The sequence below is a fragment of the Coccinella septempunctata genome, chromosome 6 (genome assembly GCF_907165205.1).
Source record: "Coccinella septempunctata chromosome 6, icCocSept1.1, whole genome shotgun sequence".
Lineage (NCBI taxonomy): Eukaryota > Metazoa > Arthropoda > Insecta > Coleoptera > Coccinellidae > Coccinella > Coccinella septempunctata.
The window spans coordinates 28,568,861-28,592,879 of NC_058194.1; the positions used below are offsets into that span (position 1 = coordinate 28,568,861).

Below are 24,019 nucleotides of genomic sequence, written 5' to 3' on the forward strand. Positions count from 1 at the left end.
GTGCATTTTAAAATCTCAATGCGTTTAGTAGCCAGTTATATCCGAAATTGTTTGTCCCATCTCTTCAGCCATCTGCTTGTACCTTGTTCTTTCGTCAATCAAAGCATCTGAAATAAAGTCGATAAAAAACTCTGGGGATTGGGGAAAATACTCAAATCTACTGAACATTTTCTACTACCTTGTGCTGTTTCATACATTTCGGGAAAATTTATTCTTCAGTTTGTATTATTTCAAGGGGCATTTTTGAGATTTTACAAGAAAAAAAAGGTAATAAATAAAATAAAACACAATAATCAACCAAACATATTTATAAATTAAATACACATAAATAAATAAATATACAGAACTTATAAGTTGAAAAATAATGAAAATTTCTCGATGATACAGAGTCGCTTAGACCTCAGACCGATCTTGATGGAGGAAACATTTAACCTTACCGGAGGATCATCGAGAAACTTCGGGAATATGAGATATACACATTGCAAAAGAAAAATTTAGAGGATGAGTTCGACGAAGGCTGTGTCCAAATCGTCCCCAATTTCCTTGAAGCGCTCTTTCTCGGCAACCAGCTCATCTATAATCATTCGTGTTGTAGATATGTGTCGGTAGATGTTAGTGAACTTCATATCGCAAAAAATCGCCTTTCATCTCAATTTTTGAATGAAATTATATATTGTCCCACTCGTCCAACAGTTTTTGTCCCTCCCAAATCATTTTCTGACATCGATAGCCAGATAGATCGACTAGAACCATTTTTATGAAATTTTGTGTGGGTTAAGGCAAGGTGGCGTTGAAGTAGAGTTGGGAGGAATTTGGTGAAATTGTGTAGGTTAAGGTTGTGCCCCTGTTGGTTCAGAATTACAATCGAGCTAGGTAGGCGGCGTTGCAGTCGAGGTATAAGGTTTTTGAATGAAATTTTCTGTATTCAGATGGGGCTTCCTGCCATCAAATCATTAATTTCAAAGTCGGCGGTGATTTCTACTTCTCAAAAATCAAACTTACCTAGCGGTAGGCAACGTAAAAGGCCCTTTAGTAAGGAATCTCGTTATTTAACATTGAACTCTTGAAAATAACCTTTTTTTACATAATTGCGATATGAAGCTCATGATGACACGATCTATAATTCACAGAGAAAAATCAAAAATTTGATCTTAACCTGCGAACGACCGAGTCTCTTTCACACAACACGTTGTTATTGGACACACGAAGGAGGGGGAAAACCATGCAAAGCAAAAAAAATAATACAAAAATAAATTAAAATCTCTGTGTTATTAGTGTAATTGCATAAAAAATACAATGTAAATTAGATATAAACAGGCCCTAAAATAAATTTCTTCATAATACTTTTTTGTGAAATTCAAACAACTTTTTTTAAACATATCAAGCTGAAGCTTCAAAACGAAATATATAAAAATAATTATGTAAGATTGAAACCTGCTCGAATTGAATCTCGAACTTATTGAATCATTTGAAACTTTGTAAGCAAGATGTTATAATTTTGCCTTATATGAAAAGTTCAGTTGCTCAAAATAACTGAAAGAGACTTAAATCGTACAAAATGAGTCATTCAATGAAATTAACTCGGACTTTTTTCGCACGATAGAACTTGAATATCAGTAAAACAAGTAACTAAATATATAAATGCGAATCTTTATCTTGAAAATATCTTCTCCTAACAGACATAAACTAAGAAAGTACGACGGAAAGAATAGTTTCTTCTTGAATTTAAGCAAAAGCTTTTTATTTAAGCTTATAAGTCAACATCGGTGATTAAATTGTGTTTTCACATTGAAGGAATGTACACATTCGAAATTAATCCTTTTCAAAAATCAAAATGTCACAAACTTTTCATATCATAACCAAATCAATAAAAACAATAGAAAATAAATATTCAATATTGTTCTCCTAATGCCGAATGCAATTCTCCAGATGAGGAAAGTATAAATTATAATAAAACTATTTACAAAAATAACCGCCAGTTATCAATTCACCGAACATAAAGTTCCCAAACTCAAGGAAAATAAATATTAATCAGTATAAAACAAACTTTAAATTTTGGTACATATAAAGAAACTGTGAGAACCTTCGAACCATTTTTAGCTACCTTAATTCAGACAAATTATAGACAATCAATGATCCCACATCAAAGGAATCTCTGCATTAAATTAAATAATCGGACATCAAAGACGCTATCAAGTCTGTATATGGCAGTTGTTGATCATATTGCAATAGAGGAGAGATCAACGGAATGGCTAGCCTCAAACTATTCAAAAACTAAACGAATTTGATAATGCGAAATCGGAATTTCTAAGACTACGTAATTTTTTTAGAAGCACCAATTTGAACATCGATTTGGGAATGTATGTTGCGTTTTTTCATTATATACTGGTTGCTCAAGGAGAGGAATCCTTAAATTACATATTTTGAATATCGTAAAGGGTTGCCTCCATCTCGTCTGAGAGCCGTTTGTTCTTTTCTTTTTCGTTAACTAGTTCGTCTGCAATGTTAAAGGTTAGGGTTAAAATCAAACAAACAAAAAAATACAGAAATAAAAAAACAACAAAATTAGATGAAATTAATAAAAAAAACTTCTGGCTATAGATGTAAAAATTGAAAAGAATCTTATAACCAAGGAAAGAAATATCTCCCCTGTCTCCTTTCAATTTTGCACTGATTCATTGAAGATAAATAATTCCGCGAGTACTTTTTCACAGCATAGTTAGATTTTCTTTAATGCACATCAATAGCGAACTTACCTTCTAATCTGTCAACTTCCTTCTGGAGTTTCTGAACAGAACGTTCTGCGAATTCAGCACGAGCTTCAGCCTGTGGAATGAAATAGTGATTAAAATATGATCAATATCCAACTTTTGTCAGTTTCAATTTGAATTACTCAATAGAGAAATGACTCAATGAAAAAAATAGAAAATTTGACCAACTTGAGTAGTTCAAACTGAAAGTTAAGCAAGTAGATCGATGATGAAACGATTCCACTGAACATTTGAATGCATGAAATTTGGATGATCTTAACTAAAGAAACAAATAAGTTGAAATAACTGCATGATATGGCAGCATGAACCAAAACGTCTGACAGATTGAATCCAACGAGTTCAATGGAATCATTTTCGAATAAAATCGTGAACAGATAATATTCAATGAAACAAACACACAAAGTGGAATTTTTTTTACACAAATGTGAAAAGATAATCCAAACTGCATGCAGAAAGCTTTAGAAAATGAAACATATATTGCCTCAACCTGTGAATGATCTAGATATGAAACAGGGTCTTCATAAATGATTTTAATATGGTAGTCAATTTTGAAAATATATATTTAGTTTAAAACTCTTGAGTGATGAGCGTTGTTAATAGTTAATTATAAAGACTCTGTTCTTATTGGTTAGTTCAATTCAATGAAACAAAAATGACTTTTAAGCAGTGCATCTTCTAGAAATCCTTGAATTACTACCATATCAAGCTAGGCAATAATATGCTATATATAACATGCGGTGAAAAGATGGAAATTCGAAGAAGAAATGTTAGGTAGGTCCCAAGTTTCGACGATTGAGTAGAGAATTTTCATCTTATCCCAAATTTATAAATCACACGAATACGTGAAAAATCTTTCAATCCCTTAAAACTTACCGGTTTTATTCCAGTATTTCTCCAGTTAAAATACTTTAATTTTAATACTTTCAAGATCAGAGTATTCTCTTTTGAATTTTTTTTTAAAGACACAGTACCTAAATGTATCATTAATATGAATTGAAGAATGACAAAAAATACTCTGATCCGTGAAAAAAAAAATGAGAGAAAAATGAAAAAAGTTGTGGAAACAAGCTCAATAGACGAATAGATTTCAACATCGAGCATGTCGATTTAACTCAAAAGAATAAAGTGAAAAAGTTCGTTTTTGGATGCTAGAATGTGCCAAATTTCTGTGTCAACAATTTAAAGCATTAAGCAATTAAGTAGAGAACATATAATGATTCGTTCAATACATTATATGGTTATACCAAATGGATTTCTGTCAACGTTTGTTTTTTTATTGTTTTATTTTTTCTTTGCCTTTGAGTTCGTTTCCGTTATACCCATGAGGATGAGAGGTTGAAATGTGTAAGGAAAGCAAGTATATTTCATTTGCCCCAATAGACATAAATTGTGAATGTAGAACCGACCATATCTAAACTTACTTCACGCAACTTATCAGACATGGAATGAATTATATCCTCACTATGCTCTCTTGTAATGGCAGCCTGTACACAAACAATGCTATACATACATGCGTTATACAGATCAAGACAATACTAAAGTGAAGTGACAATGATAAATACATCTGAAGACATACGCCCCTCCAACGTCCAACAGACAGCCAAAACCTTTTATGAATAAAAGAAAAAAGGGGGTTTTCAATTAGTTGTTACCTCCGCAAGTTTGTCTTCCACCTGTCTAAGTGCCACCGAGTACTCCTCTTCCCTCGCTGTGGCCTATTCAACATTTATGGATAACATATAAAGCACAAAAATAAAATACTAAAAAAATCATGCAAAAAATCGACGAATTCAGATCGGTTTGTGTCTGAATTGGTCAGGGTTAAAACGAAAAGAAAAAATCACAAATCAAGCAGATTCACACGCTATACTCAGGTGTGTACCTCCTTTAGACGGGTGGTCAAATTCTTGATTTGATTTTTGTATTCTTCTTCACGTTGGTTGGCCTGGATAAATATTCGTATTATTTATGGCTGAAAGTGGGTTTTCGCGCTTCTATTTTCATTGAAGAACATAATTTGGTTACGAACAGATAATATAACTCAAATCGAGCGATTCTATACTGAATGATAAAATAATTATTCAGTTCTCAATGAAAATGGAAACTAAATGGAATAAAATCGTTTTCAATAATAATAAATCGGACTAGTTTTGCTATAGCCGTCGAAGAAAATCACGACAATGAAACAAAGACAGTTTGAATGAGATTTGTTTTTTGTTTTGGGCTTACAACAAACAATTAGAAATAATCAAAAATTTGGTTGTGTTTCAGTAAATGTTTGAAGAATCTTCTGATTCATTTAAATTAAAATTATGAAGAACCTTTCTTCCTTTGTTCTATGCTGAATTAAGAACAAAGTGGTAAGCTCAAAAGTTAAAAATAAAAAACAAACAAAATTCATGGCCTGTATCCGAGATATTTTTCGTTCAACACATTAAATAATTAATCGGCGTGACCAATGAAAATTTCAAGACTATTAAGAATGAAAAAAAATTTTGAAGTGTCGCAATATTGAGTTTATTTAAATTCAAGTGGAAAAAAATTGGTTGAAACCTTTCAATTTAAGGAATAGATAATAATCTGGAATTGTATCAGAAAAATTTCTCACCTTTTCTTCAGATACTTCAAGGGATTTAAGGTTATTGCCTACAACACGAAGTTCTTCCTCAAGCTCTACGATTTTCCTGAAAAAATATAAAAAACGTTAAATGAAGAAAAATATTCCATCATGGGACAATTCAAGGAACCACACTACACAACAAGCACACAAATACTACCTGAGTTCAATTTGTACTAGATTTTTGATGAAAATGTTGTTCGATTTAAACAAAATTTTGAATATAAAATGGCTTTAAGGACGCGATAGAGCCTGAAAATCCCCGGCTTTTCGGCTAAGACAATTTTTAACGAGCTTTTTGAACCATAAAATGACTTGAATATTTCTGACCTACCTGTCACTCTGTTCAGCGCGTTCTTCTGCCCTTTCTAAATCCTGTTCCATCAGTACCAATTTACGGGCAACCTAGCAACATCAAATCATGCAGAAATACAAGCAGTTCACACAAAAATCAGTACTGAAGAATCCATAAGTTTCATTCAATTCGAAAAAAAAAAAAATAAAGGGGATCATCCTTCAGCATATTAGTTTCTTGAGGGCGTAAAACGGTTTTAGTTCGCATTTTTTCCGATTGGAATGCTTAATTTTCTGAATTGTTACCGGCCATACCCAATGTCACCTATGAATCATCACTTTTTCAGGTCAACACTGAATTACAACAATTACAATATCCGATATGAAATGCCGGCTGGAATACATCATTCAGATTATCTATTCGTGCTCACACCCTATAATTTTTATTGAAAAAATACTATGCTGAAATTGGAATTCATCGTTTCACCCTCCAGCAAGCAAACCCTTATTATTCCAGCTAAATCTATCTTTATATAGCTTCCCCGTAATCAAAGGGTAATCACTTAATATTGTTTCTGCGATGAACAAGTCATACACGACAGTGTGCATAAAGAATTATCTAACATACTTGGAATGTCCGCGAAATTCAAATTGAAAATTAACGTCGGTAAACGAGTATCAAGGAAAGCACATTCATAGTCAATGTCACCATTAGTATTCACGAAGAAACCGCTGGTAACGTTGAATTGAAGTGGGCACAAAGAGTAACGCTCACCACATTCAAGATAAATGTAAATGAAACTTGTGGATTCAGCACAGTCAAAAAAGGTCAATAGAATAAAATATAAATAGGAAAAAAAAAACACATTTCAATGCAAGTAGACAAAAAAAAACACACATTAGAATAGGAAAAACTGGTCTTTTCGAGACATGCACAACAACCACGCGTTTCAAACGGGACACCTACGATTCTCCTGTTTCTGCACGTTCTTCGGCTCTCTCGAGATCTGCTTCAACCATGGCCAATTTACGGGCAACCTGTATATCAATAAAATGTTTCAGATCCATTGGCACGTAACGTATACCGGTCGTGACGGAAAACAAGGTTTTAATTTTATTTCTGTTAATAAGTTGCGTAACGCTATACGTTAGTTGATGAGTACGATGCCTCGAGAGATACAATAGAGTGAATGGAATACAATACCATGTAAAAAATTGAAGCTACACGACAATCAATGATACTTTTGAAATTTCGCCTAAGTTTCTTTGCATGAATGAATAAAATAAAAATTTAAGGTGTGGTTCCACCCAGGAGGAAGGGGATCCATCCAGGAACTTAAGAAGTCCAGCTTCAATATTTCCAGAATTATAATTTTATTTCTTCAGGATTAAATCGAATTTTGTTCCAACTTTCAAAGACTCAAGAACTTGAACACAAACAAGTTGGTCAATCTTGCATTGATTCTCTGAAGAGGGACATGCTGTATATTATGCGGTGTGAATAAAACTGTTACGATTGGAAGAACTTGCCAACCTGATTGTCTAATGTATTCCCATATCACTCTTTACTGTTGGTTGTTATTTAAGCCTCTGAACACACATTCATATTTGTTACAGTTTTAATGAGTGGTTAATGCAATACACGTAACGCGTAATATAGAAAAAATCCGTTAAAAACGTGGATTTCAGCCAGGAAAATATGACGCCGGAATGCAGTTAGAGAAAGCTTTACCGTTTCCAGCAGAAAAAATAAATAATGCGAGATACATGGCAAATTGAACACTCGTTTCTTTGGCGAATTGAATCCCATAAAAAATGGATATCTTACGATGCAATTTGTATTTCAAAATGACGTATTATGCCAAGAAAATTTACGTACTCATCTGATTATCGCCACTTGCATATATCCTTTTTTCCATCTGTTCATGATCTCGCTTTGTATTCCAGAGTTCAAATAATATTCAACGCACACTTAAATCCTCGACATTCCAGACAATTTTCAATTCAGATAAAACTACATATACAAACGAATCGCCAGAATCAAAATAATTCCAAATTAGACATCAAAGTTACATTAACTGTCAGTGGATTACAAGACTGACCGTTTTACTGAGTGAGAAGCACAAAATATTATTGCCAGCAAGACTAACTGATGAATAAGGAGAACGAAATTAACAATAATTCACAAAGTTATGAAAAATCTGATCATTGTTGAAAAAAAAAAAGATTTATCTCGCATAGACAAAATGCTAAGAAGTACGAGACACTCCTTATACTCATGACACACTGCGATAAAAATACAGTGATCTCAGTGATCAAATATTTGATGTGCATTTCGATTAATTTCAAAATAAATTCTTATCAGAACTGGTAAACAAACGGGAGCGATAAAATATCTTAGAATTCTGATAAACAACAATTCGTATAGACATTTAATATTTCTCTTCCTTTTTAGTGGCCATCCAAACAGAATTTTCAAACGGTAAACAAGAATGAAGTCTTTACTACGGTCGGAATACTAGTCATTCACCTTTTATTACTCAGGATTGTGCCAAAAGCTGCCTATACTACGCATATTCTGAAAATTATACAAGGTTACAACACACGATGACAAAGTCACCATTGAAAAATTACTTATGTTTACTTTTTCAACTTTATTACTCGCAATACACTCATATAAATTTTCATTGGTTATGTATTCACCACAAGGCACAGGATGATCAGAAAGGAACACTCAAAGATTGTTCGAGATAACATGTACTTATTGCCCACATTGAAAAACTTGATATCAGCATTGTGGGTGAATTTAGATATCACTAAAACTGAAGAATATCTTAGTCTTCTGCTTATCAATTCAACTGATCACTGATATTACATCTGACATATGACATGAAGACGTCTGAAAGATCGAAACATTCAATATTCCAATCGATCATTTACTGTCGATTGACAATAAATTGTGTCACAATATAAAACAATGATAACCAGAAGCTATACAACAATAATTCCACTTTCTGATCGCCTGTTTTTATGGTCTTAAATAATAAGTTTTAGACTGAGGGCAGTGGTGTACATATAAAAAAAAGCTGCATTCGATTCGTTTCAGCTGCCCTTTCGAAGAAAACGCCTCTGTTCGAACAGTGACAGCGTCAAACTGATCCTGTTCAATAGATATTGCTGCAATAATATTTTGAACCCATCAGATGGTCAACAATAAAAATCTAAAATATTTTTTCGTAATATTATCATTATCGCACCCCCCTTATCGATACCTTCAACAATTAAGCCCCAATCACATCACCAACCAAAGTTAAAATCTTAAAAGGACGGAACTGTCGGCGACTTGACAGCGTAACGCACTACGCCACCACATCTTTCGTCACATCATTTTTTTTCACTTCACATTATCCGTTTCGATCTTCTACCTATCTGTCGTATCAAGCCTCGCGGACAAGCGCGACATCTACCGTCGTTACCACTCAACACCACTGAGGAAGACACTGTGTTAGTAGCCAAGTATCAGAAAAGAACTAGAGCGCACACTGAAACGCTTTCTCAACACAAAAAAAAAACGAAAATATGCTAAGTCAAGTATTTTTTATAAACCTCATCGTATTTTTTATCGGCTTCCTCAGCCAAAAATCGGGCCTCTTTCAATTGGTTCTCGAGTGCGTCCATACGTTCTTCATCGGCCAATGAGCGATTCTCGAGAATTTTGCGTTGCCTAATGAAAAAGTAAATTCAAAATATAAATGACAAGATAACGATGCACAGTTGAACTGTCATCGACAACTCAGATACATACGGTTCGAACAGAAAGATGGGAAAACCAATCCCTCCGCTGTCTACATAGCAGTTGAAATGATCCAATGGTAGAAGGTGTTAAGATAATCTTTTTTTAATTGTCTGAATTCATTAAAAAGTTAAAACATATGGCTTCAAATACTTCTGCCTTCTTTAATTCATTTCATATATTATTTTATGTCAAACCTAAATTTAGTATTGACAGACTGACAAGTCTGACGATTGTCGTAGATGGGCTTCTTCAACCGTGTTCTGAATGAATTTTGAAAGGTCTAAGAAGTGTCAAATACGATGGATCATTATTAAGGCATGTTTTGGATAATAACAACACCGATGGATCTGAGTTGTTCGAATATTAACAGAAATAAATCTGCAACACCACGCCTTGGACCCTGGTCGCCTAAAAACCTGCTTCAGAACAGAACCTTATTCTAACTCCTTATCTATAACCGACAGGAATCGAACAAAGAAAATTTTCCAAGGTCGATGGGTAATTTTCCCCCTCCCATCTTGGAAAATATTCTTTCTTCGAATCCGCCGAGTTCAAAGTGAAGAGGAGGGAAGGGGAAACTACCTCTTCGTATTTTTTGTCTGCTTCTTCCGCTATCAGTTTAGCTTGGGCAAGTTGTTCTTCTAGAAGGGTCACTCGGTCGTCTTCCATGTTACTTCTGCTTTCCAGGGCTTTGCATATCCTGACGGGATTCAAGGAAGATTGTGGATGTTAATGAGGAACACACAGTTTTCAATGCAGATGGTCGACTATGCATAGTTCGGAATATTCCAGCAGAACAACAAAATTTACGTCGAAATCATTGCATAGAGACGCGAAGAAGGAAATTTTCACGCATATTAATGAGAAATTGAAAAGTGAACATAAAAATTAAACAAAAACAAATATAACTTGGATCAATCTTAATCTGCGCCTTATGAAAGTTTCGGCACAGAATTATTTTGATTTTACGATTTATACTCAGACAATGATGAGGACTATGATGGTGACAACGAACCATAGAGGGGCCCTTAGGATGTCTTAATTTGTATATGATTGTCATTCATAGTTGCCAGTCCTAATCTCAGTAGATGTTTTGGCAATACAATGTATTATATGCCTCACATAGATATCACTGTCATTAGTCTTAAGCGTAATGTCAATGTCAAGTGTAACGTCATTCAATCATACATGTTGTCTCGATCATAAGCGTAAATGCTTCAGGTAAAATTATGAATGTAATTTTTTTATTATGACAGTGATGAAGACTATGACAGCGACATTGAGAATGACATTGTGATAGTCATGCTGAAATATTCCTACTACAGGGTGTTCTTATTGCAATGAGACTCAGTATATCATCATGTGAATTGTTTGGACTACAAATTTGGTGAAAAACCAGTGTATTTTTTTTAATTTCGTATACAACCCCTGTGTAGAATAGTCGACAAACAACATTGAGGGCGCATGTTATCTTCAAAAGGGTGGGAAAACAAACCTTTCACTTTCGTCTGCAGCTTGGGAGGCCTCCGCCAATTTGGCAGTAGCTGTAGCTAAACGTTCTTCAGAACGTTCAAGGTCTTCTTCCAACAACTGAATACGACGGTTTAAAGCGGCTACTTCCGATTCCGCCTGAAATAAAAAAAAAACAACGATTATTGATCGATATTCAATCATGCTAGTATAGTATTTGACATTTGTATCATATGCTTTACGAAGATAACCTATATGTTGTTCTGTGTTCTATGTATCTTTATGATCTAATAACCTATATATAGGGCTTGTTCGTAGAGTGGTTCACAACGGTTGTGAACTGTAAAGAGCAAGCGCAAATGGATTTTCGCTACCCTAAAATGGAATTGCGTTGCGCTTGCTCTGTACAGTTCACAACCGTTGCAAACCACTCTACGAACAAACCTATTTGTATGTTCGGAACTCTTATGTATTTGCGCTTGCGCGTGATAAGTTAGGTTAGAATGGAAGGAGGATACGGTGGTAGCCCTGACGAACTGTTAGATGCGCTTTTATATGTGGATTTAAAAATAAAACTATATGAACAGAAATAATAGTGGATTTTCTCAATCGCCCGACATACTACAGTAGAAACCGAATAAAATGATTCTCAAAAGAATCATTGCGTTAAACACTTCACGTGTTTCGCTATCACAAAAGCATCTTCAGGTGGGTCAAGTTAAGGGAAGTGTATGTATGAATAGAATCGTTTGAAATAAGTCGAGTTCGATGATTCTCATGTATCTAATGTTTTTAGCTTTATTAATTTCAAATTGAACTCCTGAACTAGTCAATTCTCAATTCCAAAAGAATTTTCCTAATTTCTTTAGAATTTTCACATGTAGTTTCCATTTTTGCGCGTTTTTCTACCCTTAAAGATCGGCCAATGCGATTGATGAACCAGAATTCTCGCAGATCGTTCGAAAACAATCCACTCCCTAAAATCATAATTATTATGGTAGCGGATACTATCACAGAACAAAGTTAGTACCCAAAACCCATACTTCCTTCCGGTCTTTCATCAGTGACGTATAGTTTGGCCATGACTATTTTTCGAATGGCGTTGTGATGCAACGCTTTGTTTTGGCCCCTTTTACGAATGTTTACACGCATTGTCGAATGCTGTTCACTTGTTGAGAATTACTCATTTTATCGACTTCTTTAGCGTATTAATCGAGTTGAGTCACGCCTAACAACAGAGGAAGAATTGCTTCCAAAATAGGAGGTGCCTACATATGGCATGAAATATTTTAATTTTTAAAGTTTCTTTCATTCTCTTTGGTGTGAATAATAATAAATGCTGAAGTGAAGCTTATTTAGACAGATCTCTCAATCAAGTATACTTATTACAATACTTTTCACCTGCGTAACTCAACGAATGATGAAAACTTGAAGGTGTATCAGTCATTTTATTTCTAAAAACATTAATTTCGCACACCCCAATAGCTCAATGAAAATGAACTATTAATTACATATGTAAGTACGAATTTTGAGTTGGAATGTTGGAAGAGAATATGTATGTCGAGACTTTGGAAATTCTACACCTCTGTACAAGGTACCTTCGTTTTTTTTATGATTTTGTCGAAAACTTTCAACAAAATTATCAATTTATTGGTTTGTTTTAAGGAAATTTCTTCAGCAATTCATGGAAAGGCAATTTTTCTAAAACAATTATGAACCTCCGGATATTGTACTGCCAGAGTACAACCAAAATATTTAATTTTAGGCTGTTATAAACTGTGCATCCGAACAGATCATTTTATAATAACAAGTGGATACCCATCACTTGAATAATGATAGTTGTATGGACTTTTTCAGTTTCAATATGTTCTATAACATAACAGAAATGATTAATTCATCAGAACAATTTGAAATAAACTTATCCCACTATACGAATAGGAAAATGTTCCATGCAATATAAAGTACACCAATGAATAGGTAATCAACACTGTAAACCAGTTCTTGATACATTTCACCCATTCCCAATAATAGTGGAAATAACAGTTCATTTTATCAGGAATGATTAACGATAACGAAACTAGATGGAAAACATGACAGGTTATCAACTGGATATAAAAACGCGAGTTCATGAAAAAATCAGGTACAGGTATATTCAATTAACCTCAAAATAACACATGTTAAGGATTCGCAATGATAACTTTGTATCCTAGCAATAATTCACGATAATTTTCCGTAATATTAACGGAACAAGAAATTCTTATGGAGGATTCCAATCAAGGTAAAATAAATATTTGGTTAAAGACCACATACGTCATCAATTAAAATCGATAATTTGTGAACGTGGAACATGGCACAATTAATTCATATAATTTTTGTTAGTTGTTGTACTGTTTTCCTGGTTTCATCTTTGAAATATTTGTAGATTCCGGAGAATATGAAGTACAGTTATAGCTTACTTCTTCTCGTCGTAAAGCTTCCAGTTGCAGACGTTTAGTGTATTCCTCGCATTCATCCTTATACCGTTCCAACTCCTCTTTCGTTTGACGCATTTTTTTCTTAAGTACATCCAGAATGGACGTTGTTACGGGTAATGTGGTAGTCATTTTGACTTTTTTTATGAAACACGACAACGAAAGCAACACTAAACAACTTCAACGGTCGCGAACTGATAACAAACTGGGCGAGCCGGCCTATGATTCAATATGGCGTCTGCGACTGCGTAGGAAACACCTGTATATTCTGCTTCCGTCGTTTTTGAATAGAGGCGCGCCCCAAATTTCGAAACGCTTTATCCAATTTGTTCGACAAACCGTGAAATCGTAAATGTAATTAACAATTGTATTGAATTATAATTGATAATAATGGTAGATGTAGTACTGGTAGTACTCGACCATCGAGGACTTCCTTTTCAAGTAATTGAACGACTATATGCGAGTTTGACACATTCTTTCTTCCACGGTTTTAACGTATGTTTTGTAAATAATCTCTAGAAAAAAGGATCATTGAGAATTCCTCAATCAGCACCGAAAGAAAAACCAGTGTTTCAATAATCGACGAATGAAACATGTTATTATGAATACTGGAATCGATCGACATATTTGAAGAAAAATATGAGATTGCACAGAAAGGATGCACACAAATGATTTGATCGAAATGCGACTCAATTTCTGTTTTTCTGATATTTTTAGGACGAATGGAGATTGAAATCAATCTGGATTTTTTTCACTGACTCGAAGTATTGAAGTTACATCACTATTATTACCATATATGGTCATGTTAATGATTGTGGCCTGATTTCAAGATATTGATGCCCATATTTTGATGGAACCATATGGTCTATCGATGGTATTTTGATACTCATGCATAGTGAAAATATTCATGAGGATCGAATTTATAAGGATAAACAGTAATAAATAAGTTGCGAGGATATTACTCAATCGGCAATTTTTTATTTATGAGGAATTCATAGGATAATGAAGAACAACCGATGAAATATTTTGCTCTAAACTGAAATTTCCGAGATAATTGTCCAGAGTCCAGTTCCTTATCTAATTACTTTTTCGGAAAATTAATATACATATTCCTAGTTGATTGTTTGTTCCATTTCCAGACCAAATAGGGCAATTTAGGTGGAGTACTGTTTATAATTTCAATATAAACCGATTTGCAATATCTAATCAAGAATAGGTACTCATTTTGGTTGTTTTGATAATTGTGTTATAATATCCTGATAGGAGTCACCATTATTAACTTGTCAAGATAAGGATATTGATCAAATAATGTAGATTTGGTGGATGATGAAGTTTATGGAGGAAGACAACAACATAATGTCTGGAAGAATTTGGGTGATTGGAAGATGACTTTTTTAATCCCAATTCTTTTAATTAGGGAGCTATGTCTGTGGCCCTCTCAATATCTCGATCGCAAGTTGAAGGTCCCATTGTTTCATATAACCTTTTACATAATTTTGATATGTGTAATAAACATTATCACTTCTTCACTCCAATAAAAAGTAGGTGAATAATATTAATCAATTCTATAACTTTCACAAGAGAGTTTACATCAAGTGAAAACTAAATGATTAATTATGAATACGAATACTTTCATAAAACAGTTAGGTACATATTGCTCTATTGCTCATCCTTAATACTCAAATTGAGCATCATTGAAGCCACTTATGGTTCATAAATACAAAATAGAGAAATAAATAATCGCAATATGAATGAATTTCAATTAATGGTATCAAAGATTAATTTTTTGATGATATTTTTCGGGAAATTCAAACGGAGAAGGGAGAGCACAGAACGTATACTTTTCATATTTTCCTAACCTAAATGTGGATCGATACTCATGACGTCTACCTGTTGCGTCTACACTCGACACAAACAAATCCATGTGACAGACGTCAGCTGACTAGTGACGAGTTTATTTATTTATGCGTAGTTCATTCTTTTAAATATAATTTTTCTCTCTGACTAGATCGAATCTAAGGGAAATGCCTTTTTTAATTCGAAGCAGAAATGCTAATTTCTCGATATCAACATACCCTCTTCAATTGTGTCTTCATGATATTGTGTAATTCATTTCGGATTATCGAGAATTTCATCAGGGTGTCCGAGCTGAAGATGGAACTGAAGGCCAGTCCTGGATAGTCCGCACATCGTCTTCTTCTCCTATTCTCTCGTTCAGCAACAACTTCCGTACATTCGGAGGTACAACGAAGTTTGGAAAGTTCTTCCAATTCGGGGTCCCTTTCCTCGTCGCTCTGACTCGAGCCTTCTGCAGCTGGTCTGTAGATTGTCGACATGTCTTCATCCCCAAAATCATCTTCAGGTAACTTATGTACTTGGCGCAAACGTTTGTTTTGATTACTTTTGGTTCTATCTTTGACAGGCGTGGAAAATGGGCTTGTTTCTTTACTTGGTACTTTACTACTTTCTAATTCGTCTTCGCTATTCGTTAGGTCTATAACTACATTATCACATTCGTTACTTGACTTAATATCACTTATTACATTCGAAATTGAGGCACTTTTGATCACAGTGGGGCTGCTTGTTATCACTGTTTGTTGACTGTATTCACTGAGGGGCGTAATTGAACTTTCTACATCTTTCTCTAACAGCGCCTTTCTGCGACTCCCTTCGTTTCTGGGGTGGTGTTGGTGTCCACGCTTTTTGGCAGAGCCCCTCGGCCCCGTATTTTGTGACATTGTCACTTGGATGTTGATTTGAGCGGCCACATAGCCACTGACATCTTACGAACTGCTGCTACTACTGCGGACTAGCGGTGACAGTTCGAAACAGAGCACAGTTGGCGCGCATGACAGCTTTCTCTTATTTTCTCGAACGCCTGTCCGTCGCGATCCGGCAACCCAAGATACACGTTCCATAATTAGAGTAATCATTCATGTCTTATTATTTCCTTAAAATTCCATGGGAGTCATTTCGAACGGGCAAAAACAACGGGATAGATTCCATCGCTATTGTTTCGTGGGATGTTTCACACGTAGAATCCCTTGACGCAGGATAGTTAATCTGAGAACCCATATTTGGCAACGGATCAGGTTCTCTGGATATTTTTAGATCGGAGGATGTGGCGCAGAGATGGAGCAGTGTAAATCATACGCGAACAAAGCCGGAAATATTTCATTCGAGGAATACTTTGTAAATGAGTTCATTCTTGTGTTCCACGCGGGGGGGCTGACTAAAATTTTTTGTTGTAGTTTGGTATTCATTCTATGCCATGAGGTTCATTGGTCTAAGCACGACCTTGCGTTTTATTGGTATGAAACATGTAGATAAACGAACTACCTATGTATGTGTATAGGACAATAAAACTTACATAATGCATAGCATGTTGGTGAGGTCATGGTGTCGCATTTGAGAGAAAAAATACGAAAGTAACGGCTTTTGAAGAGAATTTGAATGGCTTGAGCGTATCAGTTAACGCAACACTTTTATCTCTGTACCTGTGTACCTATACTTTCAAGAAATATATTGCTGCCTTTGAACTACTATCGAAAAAATGAAAAAAAAAACATCAATTATGCGTAATTTTTTGCTCATTCTCTGTATACATGGGTAATCACAAATTGAAATCACCTAGTATATTTGCAAGCGTTGCTCTTTGGTATTTGATGAGAAAACAAGATTTTTCTCATCGAAATATAGCAGTGATTTTTAATTATTCCCTGAACAACCTCACCATTCACCTATAATACTATTGTATCTTTGTTCACTACGACGATATTATCTAATCAATTCAATATTCAGTTCAAGATGAATGAATGAAACGATGGTAAATTAATTAATTTCAAGGAATGTGGATGTTTCAGATGATTGGATGCAACGTGGTTATATCATTATACACGTCCCATGAAAGGTATTTACCTTACCATAAATATATATCAGATCGGAAGATGAAATTGTATATCCATATCCATCTGGAGATAATGACCTATTTCAAGGTCAGAAGGTGCGAATTTACCACAACAAAATTGTTGGTATTATACGGTATCAGAGTGGTTACAAATAGGAGGGAATATACTAATATACGACAGAAAGACTGAAAACAAATTGAACATTCTCTGCACATCCCGTCGAGAATGTTTATAATTCGTTGGTCCATCTTTCAGGATTCTTCTATTTTTCGATTAAATTGTATATGAAACGCTGCATAGTTCACATAGAAGGCCATTCTTTGCGAAGTGATAGAAATATTCCGATCTTTTTCCAAATCCAGATCATAAAGATAAAACATTAGACCCATAGACCTATAAAACACATGGACGCGCCCTTTCAGTGAGTTTCAATAGCCACGAGTGCGGCCAACATGAGATGGAGCTAGTATGGGCAAGATGGTATTAATTTCCGAGCTCTATTTGTATATTTGCGCCCGTTAGAGATAAAAACAAGTACCTATAATCGAATATAAAAAATTGAACGAATATTAGTATCATTTAGATTGCGTTTAATGATCCAATTAGAACTAAAGAGCACAATTTTTGCTTTCGGCAACTATTCCTCGGAAAATACAACAGATAAGTTCATGAAAAGTTTGTAAATAAATTGATGTGAATAAAAACAATTGAGCACATTTTTGGCCAACACAATATTCTGATTTCTTGTTCAATATCTGAAAAAATATTTCATTGATCAATATTGATCAAATGGTTGAAAAATAGACATTACAATCAGCATACTAATTTTCTCTTCTAGTCTCAAGTGCTTCTTGAGTATTATTTTAGCTAGATGAGAAAAGAATTGACATACATTTATTGATTTGAAATGAATAATTCAACTATGATATAATAAATCAATTAATACATTCGAAGTTACTATACCTGTGAAATTTCACTTTATCTGTCTTTTCAACTCATTTCGTACTATTAATTGCACTCTACGAGGACACCATTATTACTTTCATAATAGAAAAAGGATACGACATTCAAAGTTGATCTAAAATTGATGAGAAAATTCTGAAAATTCCGATAAATACAAAGCTCAAACGAATGTTCTGCCCATACTAGCTCTATCTTATTTCGGCCGCACCACCTCTCTCTCTACGCCGTGTCCATGTGTTTAATATGTCTATGATTAGACCCAAGCGAAAATTTTATGACTCGAAAACTGCTTGGGCAATAGTTATGTGGTACAAACTTCTATAATAAACGGTGTAAATGACTAGTTTTTAAGGAGTCCATCATGCTGCAAATTTTATGGAATTTTTATCAGGGAAATACTCACGTTTTGTAAAGCCTTTTCTTTCTCTTCCAATTTTCCGTTGACTTGTGTGAGTTGTTCTTGTGTTTGGTCGAGGTCGTTCTCAATCTGCTGGATCTTCTTCTGCAGAGAGCGTGCTTCCTCTTCAGCCTATAAAAAAACATGAAAAACGCTGTAATCAACCTTGCAAAATTCAATAAAAAAATTGCTGAAAAGAGATTTTCTGTTGGGAGTGATATCTGACAATTTTCTTACCTTCTCAGCACGGAGATTGGCATCTTTGGCGAGCTGTTCGTTGTAAGCAGCACGGTCAAGAGCGTTGTCTTTTTCAAGCTTCATAGCTTGCATTTTCTTCTTGATGGCATCCATGTTGGTTGGTTTGAGTACGCTTTTTTAACACTGCAACAAGAGATATCCATCATTAGTTACTAATATCTTTCAAAGAAGAATAAAAGTTTTGTCTTTAAAAACAAGGGGAGCAATAAAATAAGAAATTATGTGCATGTGAAACTAAAGGTAAGAGCCAAATTTTAGGGTCCTTCTTTACTGGCAAATCGAATATTTATTAATTAGCATAGTGCAATGTGAATTAATCCAAGATAATGTAAACCAATTTACACAGATTCCACTCCAGTTATGATCATCACGTCTTTCGATAGTGTAAAACCATTCTGCTGAATTCAGTATACTTATACAATCTATAATCAAACCGCAGAATTCGCAATATAAAACGTCATCAAGAAAAATAACCGAAGTAGGATTAAAACCTTACTTGCTTCCAAATATGGCGAAAATTCAAACTGTCACCTTGACCACTTCATATGTTGAATAACACCGAATCAATCTCTGATTTTCACTGCGTAATCAAGGGCAGAACTTGTTACATTTTTTTTTAACGCAGGTCAAGTTCGTTTGCCATATGGCGTGTTTTCCAGAGAGCAAAAATTCGCAAGAATAAGAATTGAGGCAAGAATTCTTCCAGAAATGGTGGATGCATAAAAAGAGAAGGTGTTTGAATGACGAATGAATTTTACATCGACAAAAACTGAATATTGTCGACGGGTATATACCTCAATCTTCCAGTCAAAAATTGACTAGCTCGGATTTTGTGATTACTTCAATGAAATATACAAAATCTTCAGCTTTAAGCTTTAAGTGAAGATATAGTGTTTGAAATAACAATATTTTTTTTACGAAACGAGACAAACATTTGAAGTTACAACTAACTCTAATTTAAAACCTCACCTCTTTCACACACAACGATTCAATGAAAATTGATACTGGCATTTCATATTGTTGATTATGAATTCGCGAATTTTATGACCGCCTAAATATTTACGTAAAAAGGCACGTAATTAATCGTGATTTTACTATGTTTGGATATTTCCTTCACTTTAATCGAGCGATATTTCGTTGAAGAATCATGTTTCATTAAATTGTCCCTCAGACACTATGCATCTCATGATTTGTTGTGTGTTGGCATTCTTTGGCGAATTGTTTGATTATATTTTAGATTATTAAAAGTCTCATACACGGTTTATGAAGATTATTATTTTATTTTGAAGGATCTAATTCAAAAATGAGGGCCTTGAAATCACTTTTTCTTCGAACTTTCAAAAAGTCTTTGGAAAGTGGCACAAAATATGTCCGATCGAATTTTATAGAGCCTTGTATGGCAGAAATGCTTTCTCCTTGTCGAATTGACACAATGTGAAATTTCATTATCATCAAGATATTGATCTAAGTTGCTTAGCAATATTTGTGGATCATTTAGTATGAAAATTCAATTACTTAGTTCACCTTCACACCTATTACTATATCTGCAAATTTTAGAACTTCGTACAAGGTCTCACCGTTATAAAATTAGAGTGAGCAGATCGTTTCGCAAGAAGATCTAAAAGTTCAATAGAGAGAGTATGATGAAAGCTGATAGGGACAATAAATAGTTGTTACAAAAATTAGTCTGGACCCATTGCAATGGGTACCTATCGAATTTTCTCATTATTTTGCATCAACATGAATAATATAACAATCAGCACACAACCCTTGCAAATGGACAAATTTTTCATCTGTTCTATTACGTTGAGAAAACAAATTTTTGCATTTTCTCCGTATTTTGGGATGAATTCCCACGTCATCTACTAGGTTTGAGCTCCAAGTAGTGTTTCTTGGGTATTTCCACCAAGACCAAAATTTATATACCTACTCTCTATAGATACCAGAAGTTGACCGAACAGAATCGAGTGTACCTAATGACTGTAAATGACCCATAAAACTGTGTTTTTCATAATTTTATGGGTGCCTCCCCAATAAAAACCACCTAAATCAAATGTAGAAACCCACTCTGTGCCCATCTGCATTTTATTTTCAGACCATACCAAAATAAACATACGCCCTACTTCGAGTTGTAAATCGCTGGATAGTTCACGTCACATGTTATCTTATTCCAACGGAGTGAATCTCAGTATAAAAACTTATATATAGATATGTATGCTCTGGCACTATTAATAGAGTCAGCAGCAAAAATTAGTTGGTATGCTCCTTATTGAGAATTGTGGAATTCCAAAGACAATCAGATCAATTTATCGATAAAGTTGCATGCTTTCCAGTATAACTTTATGTGAGCAGATAGCTGGAAAAATATAACGCTAGCAATTGTTATTTTTTCTTATCGTGTTTCATCATTTGCTATATCAGCTTCAATAACCACCTTTTTTCCAATATCTTTTAGTGAATCACTCATACATAACTAGAACTTTTCGTCTACAATTGTTGTAAGTTGTTAAGTTGCCTATCACATGACTTTTCATGTGAGAATAGCTAGGTATGTGTTGTAGAATCAAGTCCTTTCTGAAGAAAAATTATGCAGGTATAGGTACTGATCGTTCTGGTGATAATGAACGCAATTTTCAAACTGAATCTGTGTTGAAAGATTCCAAATCCATTTGTTGTTTGTCTCTAATTTGTGTAGTATATTGGCTCTATTAAAATCAGTATAGTTCACCCAAAATTGGTAGTTTTCGAAATGCATATACCTACTCGTGAAACACAATTAGGTAATAAGAATTGGATGAAACATAAAATGCTCAAAATTCGACTACCTTTATTTAGATGTATGTTCATTCATGAAACCTTCTCTTTTCGAATCACCTTGTATATTTCAATTAACGACGACGAGCATTTGAATCTGCTGTCGAGAATGAGTAGAACTAGATATAGAAATTGGAGTTTATAACAAAGAGCACGTACTCTGAATAACTTTGATAATTGCAACCTTTGATAGTTCTTCATATTTGGATGGTTTTATAGTCCCATTCACCTTGGCTGTTAGAATTTTCAATTTCAAGAGCCCCCAATTGTGTAGTTTCGTTGAAATACGTTAGTCGAAATTTTGGTCATTTCGAAAGTGATGACAAACCTGTGTTTTTCATTAGAGACATGAATCACGAGACTTCCAGATAATAAAACCATGAGACACTGAATCATTATCGAAACAGATTTATCATGTAATTATGGTTGGAAAAGAATTCTCAAATAACAAAGTAGTGCCAACTTTTAATCATTTTTCATTAATACTTGAACATTCGAGAATTTTCGAAAGATTATAATGATTTTTTGTCGGCAGAATATCACCTCAATTCAGCATTACATCAATTAAAAATTGAATTCCATTAGATATTATGTCCTGTGAAGAAAATTGGGAACTCTTTCTTTGAGCAAAAAGGTTTTATCGAAAAAAAGACCTCATCTAGACCGTGAAAGTGTAGAAAAGAACCCATCTCATAAAAGGTTAAGGTTGTTCTGCAAACAATAGAAGTCATTCCATAAGGGATGTTGTCAGTAGTGATGTTACCATTCAGGTTAATTCGAACCTTATATGGGTCTTCTCTCAAGGCCCTAACCTACAAATTAATAGGATTTCCATCATTTAGAAGGTTTTTATCGCAATATCGATTGTTAATTGATTATCATTATCCATATTTGATAGTCTTATTAACTCCAATCTCTTTTTTGTGTAGGAAATCGTTATTCTTCAGCTCATAACGGTGTAAAGAAGAACTGGATGGGACACAACCAGAAAAGAATTAAAAAATGTCAACATCTGCTAAACCTCATCAAATTAAAACCTGTCAAAAGTAAGAAGAATCAGTAGATACTATAGATGAAGGGTTTTGTTTTATCACCGACATTGTCGTAGAAATGGATCGGATATTCATTTTATGCAAAGGACTTGGCAATCAATAACACTTGTTAGACTTGGCTTTAGTTCAATTTATGGTTTAAACTGAAAACTATAAATACAACGATAATGACATTCTGATCAAACTTATGTTTCTGAACATGATAAGACTTCAACTACTTCTATACCTAACTTAAGCTATATCAAATCGTACTCTGAAGTTTTGAAATGAAGCATGATCTATTTCTAGAATTGCAGTATTATTTCTGTGAAAAAAACCATCAAAATTATAATATCAGTTAGAATCCTAAGGATTGTAAAAAGCAAAGTGAAACTGAGAAGCATTCTTTCAGTTAGATCGAATTTGAGACAATGCACAGTGAAAAGTTGCAAGGTACCTAAAGTTTGGTGCAATAGACCCCAGGTAACTTATCCTGTATATCAAAGAGAAAATTTGCAATGCCACCAATGCGAGTGTAGAATTCCATGAGCAATATTTCCAAAGAAGATTCTCCGATCAAATATGTACGTAATGAGTCATTTTGTCGTTGCTTCAATCGATGGTATGTCGATATTGTCGATAATAGAAAATTTATCATATTCAATGCAACTTCTGTTATCTGTAACCCTCATTGATATGGTCTTGAGAACTTATGATTATTTAAAAAATTGAACCCCTTAACACATCAAATTCTTCGACAATATTAGTATAAGTTGTTTCATAAGAGAAACGATCTGTGTCAAAAACACGTCGGTCAAGAAAACTGTACTTTCCCCGCTGAAAAACAATTTCTGCAACATCCTTCCTGCAGGTATGCAGATATGATAACAACTATTGCAACCTGCAAGAAGTCGAGGAATCCCAGCAATGTCATTAAGTCAAGTCTGCTCCTACTTTACTCCTACACAAATCTGAACGGCTACAACCGTACCGAAACAGCGAAAAAACACGTGAAAAGGTGCGATTCCAGGGGTATAACCCCATAGATTTACGTGAAAATTAGCGTAATACTCACCGTAAGCAACAAAATAACTGCTGACAACACACGGCACGAGGTTAGAGAGCGACTGTCTTATTCAACTTGAGAAAAGTGCTATCGACTTACGGGGCACCATACCGGGAGAAGCCCCTCCACATATACAGAGCGAGGCTAAAATCAGAAAACGACA

General features: G+C 34.4%; 1 protein-coding gene across 23 annotated transcripts; it reads right to left on the reverse strand.

The window, feature by feature from the left end:
• Window positions 1–292: 292 nt before the first annotated feature.
• LOC123315664 (tropomyosin-2) lies at window positions 293–24,019 on the reverse strand. 23 transcript variants are annotated; one of them, XM_044901479.1, is made up of 10 exons: window positions 23,866–24,019; window positions 18,925–19,068; window positions 18,694–18,819; window positions 10,974–11,107; window positions 10,061–10,178; window positions 5,723–5,793; window positions 5,380–5,455; window positions 4,654–4,716; window positions 2,757–2,826; window positions 293–574 (listed from the first exon to the last, which is right to left on the reverse strand). In XM_044901479.1, the coding sequence occupies exons 2-10, from the start codon at window positions 19,036–19,038 to the stop codon at window positions 495–497; spliced, it is 852 nt and encodes a 283-aa protein (XP_044757414.1). In that variant the 5' UTR covers window positions 19,039–19,068; window positions 23,866–24,019; the 3' UTR covers window positions 293–494. The 23 variants fall into 23 exon arrangements, with proteins under 23 accessions (XP_044757414.1, XP_044757413.1, XP_044757412.1 ...); XM_044901478.1 differs by lacking the exon at window positions 5,723–5,793 and adding an exon at window positions 6,650–6,720; XM_044901477.1 differs by lacking the exons at window positions 5,723–5,793; window positions 10,061–10,178 and adding exons at window positions 6,650–6,720; window positions 9,289–9,406 and having other exon boundaries at window positions 23,866–24,018.

Excerpts from the sequence above, each read along its gene's own strand:
- LOC123315664 (XM_044901467.1), bottom strand. The coding sequence starts at position 16,157 with ATGTCACAAAATACGGGGCCGAGGGGCTCTGCCAAAAAGCGTGGACAC. Across the intron at positions 10,179-10,973 it reads GCTGCAGACGAAAGTGAAAG|GATATGCAAAGCCCTGGAAA; the intron begins GTTTGTTTTCCC and ends GAATCCCGTCAG. Across the intron at positions 5,794-10,060 it reads CAGACAAAAAATACGAAGAG|GTTGCCCGTAAATTGGTACT; the intron begins GTAGTTTCCCCT and ends TGATGTTGCTAG.